The sequence below is a fragment of the Etheostoma cragini genome, chromosome 23 (genome assembly GCF_013103735.1).
Source record: "Etheostoma cragini isolate CJK2018 chromosome 23, CSU_Ecrag_1.0, whole genome shotgun sequence".
Classification (NCBI taxonomy): domain Eukaryota; kingdom Metazoa; phylum Chordata; class Actinopteri; order Perciformes; family Percidae; genus Etheostoma; species Etheostoma cragini.
Window position 1 is genome coordinate 652,414 of NC_048429.1, and position 1,790 is coordinate 654,203.

Sequence of the window (1,790 nt, forward strand, 5' to 3'; positions counted from 1 at the left end):
CCCCCCCCCTACAGGTTTCTCTATAGAGCTCCCCAACAGGTTTTCGCATGGCGTGTGCGCGGCGATAGCGTGGCGTGTCTGTTGCGTGGTGTGAGCATGTCTGTTGCATGTGGGTGGCGTGTCTGTTGCGTGGCGTGAGCATGTCTGTTGCATGTGAGTGGCGTGTCTGTTGCGTGGCGTGAGCGTGTCTGTTGCGTGTCTGTTGCATGGCGTGAGCGTGGCGTGTCTGTTGCATGGCGTGAGCGTGGCGTGTCTGTTGCATGGCGTGAGCGTGGCGTGTCTGTTGCGTGCTGTGAGCGTGGCGTGTCTGTTCCGTGTGCGTGGCGAAACACGTGGTGACACTTCCTGTTTGCCAGGTGTTTAACAGGTGAATGAAACTACAATAAATTGTGTTGTATTTATCCGACCATCATTTCTAGTCTTTCGACTAGTACTTAACCCAACTGAAATAAAATGACGAACCATGTGTTCTTTGATGCAAGCCCACATGCTAATGCTAATGCTAACCGTCCCTTACTACTGCACATGCTAAGGTTAGCTTAGCATGATACAACATGCTACCCACGGTTTAAATGAAGGCATGGGGTAGCCCCATGACATTCTTTATGAGTTCTCTTTATATTTTTATTAATGTATTCCCTGACTGTGTCAACCCTGCAGGTCCAGCTCCAGGGGGGGGGCCCTGCCGGTCCCTCTGACTGCCCAGCTCCAGCGCCCCCCCAGCTGAGCAGCATGGAGCATGGCGCGGCGCGGCCGGCGCTCCAGGTGCTGGGCGAGAACGAGGCGCTGCAGCAGTTCTTCAGCGGTGAGCACCTACGTGATGTCTGCTTATATTAGCGAGTCTCGGTGTCATGATGCTAGCATGGACGCAGGCAGCATGGTGGCTAAGGGGTTAGCTCTTCTACCTCACAGCAAGAAGGTTGCTGGTTTGAATCCAGGTCGTTCCGGGCCTTTCTGTGTGGAGTTTGTATGTCCCCCCTTGTGTTTGCGTGGGTTTCCTACCACCATAAAAGACATGCATGCTGGATAGGACTACAGTCGAAAAATAGCCAGTTAGCTAACACTGTCATTAATGTGCATTGTCCTAATCAAAGAAATAAGATAGATAAACATCTGAGATTAATTTCATATTTTCAGACAGAAGGACCTGATCACATGGGAAGTAATTTGCAGACTTATTTGACCCATTTTTAAAAAGTTTCTAAATCTTAAATTTGGGTTTCCATTTAACCAAATTATAAAAAAAACAAAAACTTAGACTTAGACTCTCTTTATACATTTTTTTAGGATGACTCCCGCAAGGAAATTGAAATTTCCAGCATCAGTTTTCAGCAAGAAAATACAGTATAGAGAGAATAAAAGAACAATAATAACAGTAATAATAATAATAACAACAACGCTCCTCACAAGTTTAATAACTGATCAGTTCACTGTATTTGTTGAATTTGGGTGTATTATTTAATTTATAGCATTTTAAGAAAAAAAAACTATTTACTAACACTGAAAAAAGTGACAGAAATGCAGAAAAACAATAAAAAACGTCCAAAACATGCAGAAAAAAATCAGCATTACATTGTAAAAAGTGAGAAAGAACTTGAAGAAGAAGAAGAAATGTTTTACTGCTCCTGGAAGAGGTTCACGTGGTCCTTACAGAGTCTCCAGGACTCCTCGGGAAGGCCATGCTAGTCCTTACAGAGTCTCCAGGACTCCTCGGGAAGGCCGTGCTGGTCCTTACAGAGTCTCCAGGACTCCGAGGGAAGGCCGTGCTGGTCCTTACAGAGTCTCCAGGA

General features: G+C 45.9%; 1 protein-coding gene across 1 annotated transcript in view; it reads left to right on the forward strand.

Moving 5' to 3' along the window:
• The first annotated feature begins 695 nt into the window (after positions 1-695).
• The window catches only part of LOC117939053 (myelin regulatory factor-like protein), a 21,758-nt gene continuing 20,663 nt past the window's right edge, over positions 696-1,790 (forward strand). The window contains exons 1-2 of the mRNA XM_034864096.1: positions 696-805; positions 1,654-1,780. Of these exons, the coding sequence (XP_034719987.1) occupies positions 733-805; positions 1,654-1,780 (200 nt within the window). The 5' untranslated portion in view covers positions 696-732. The remainder of the gene's footprint in view (positions 806-1,653; positions 1,781-1,790) is intronic.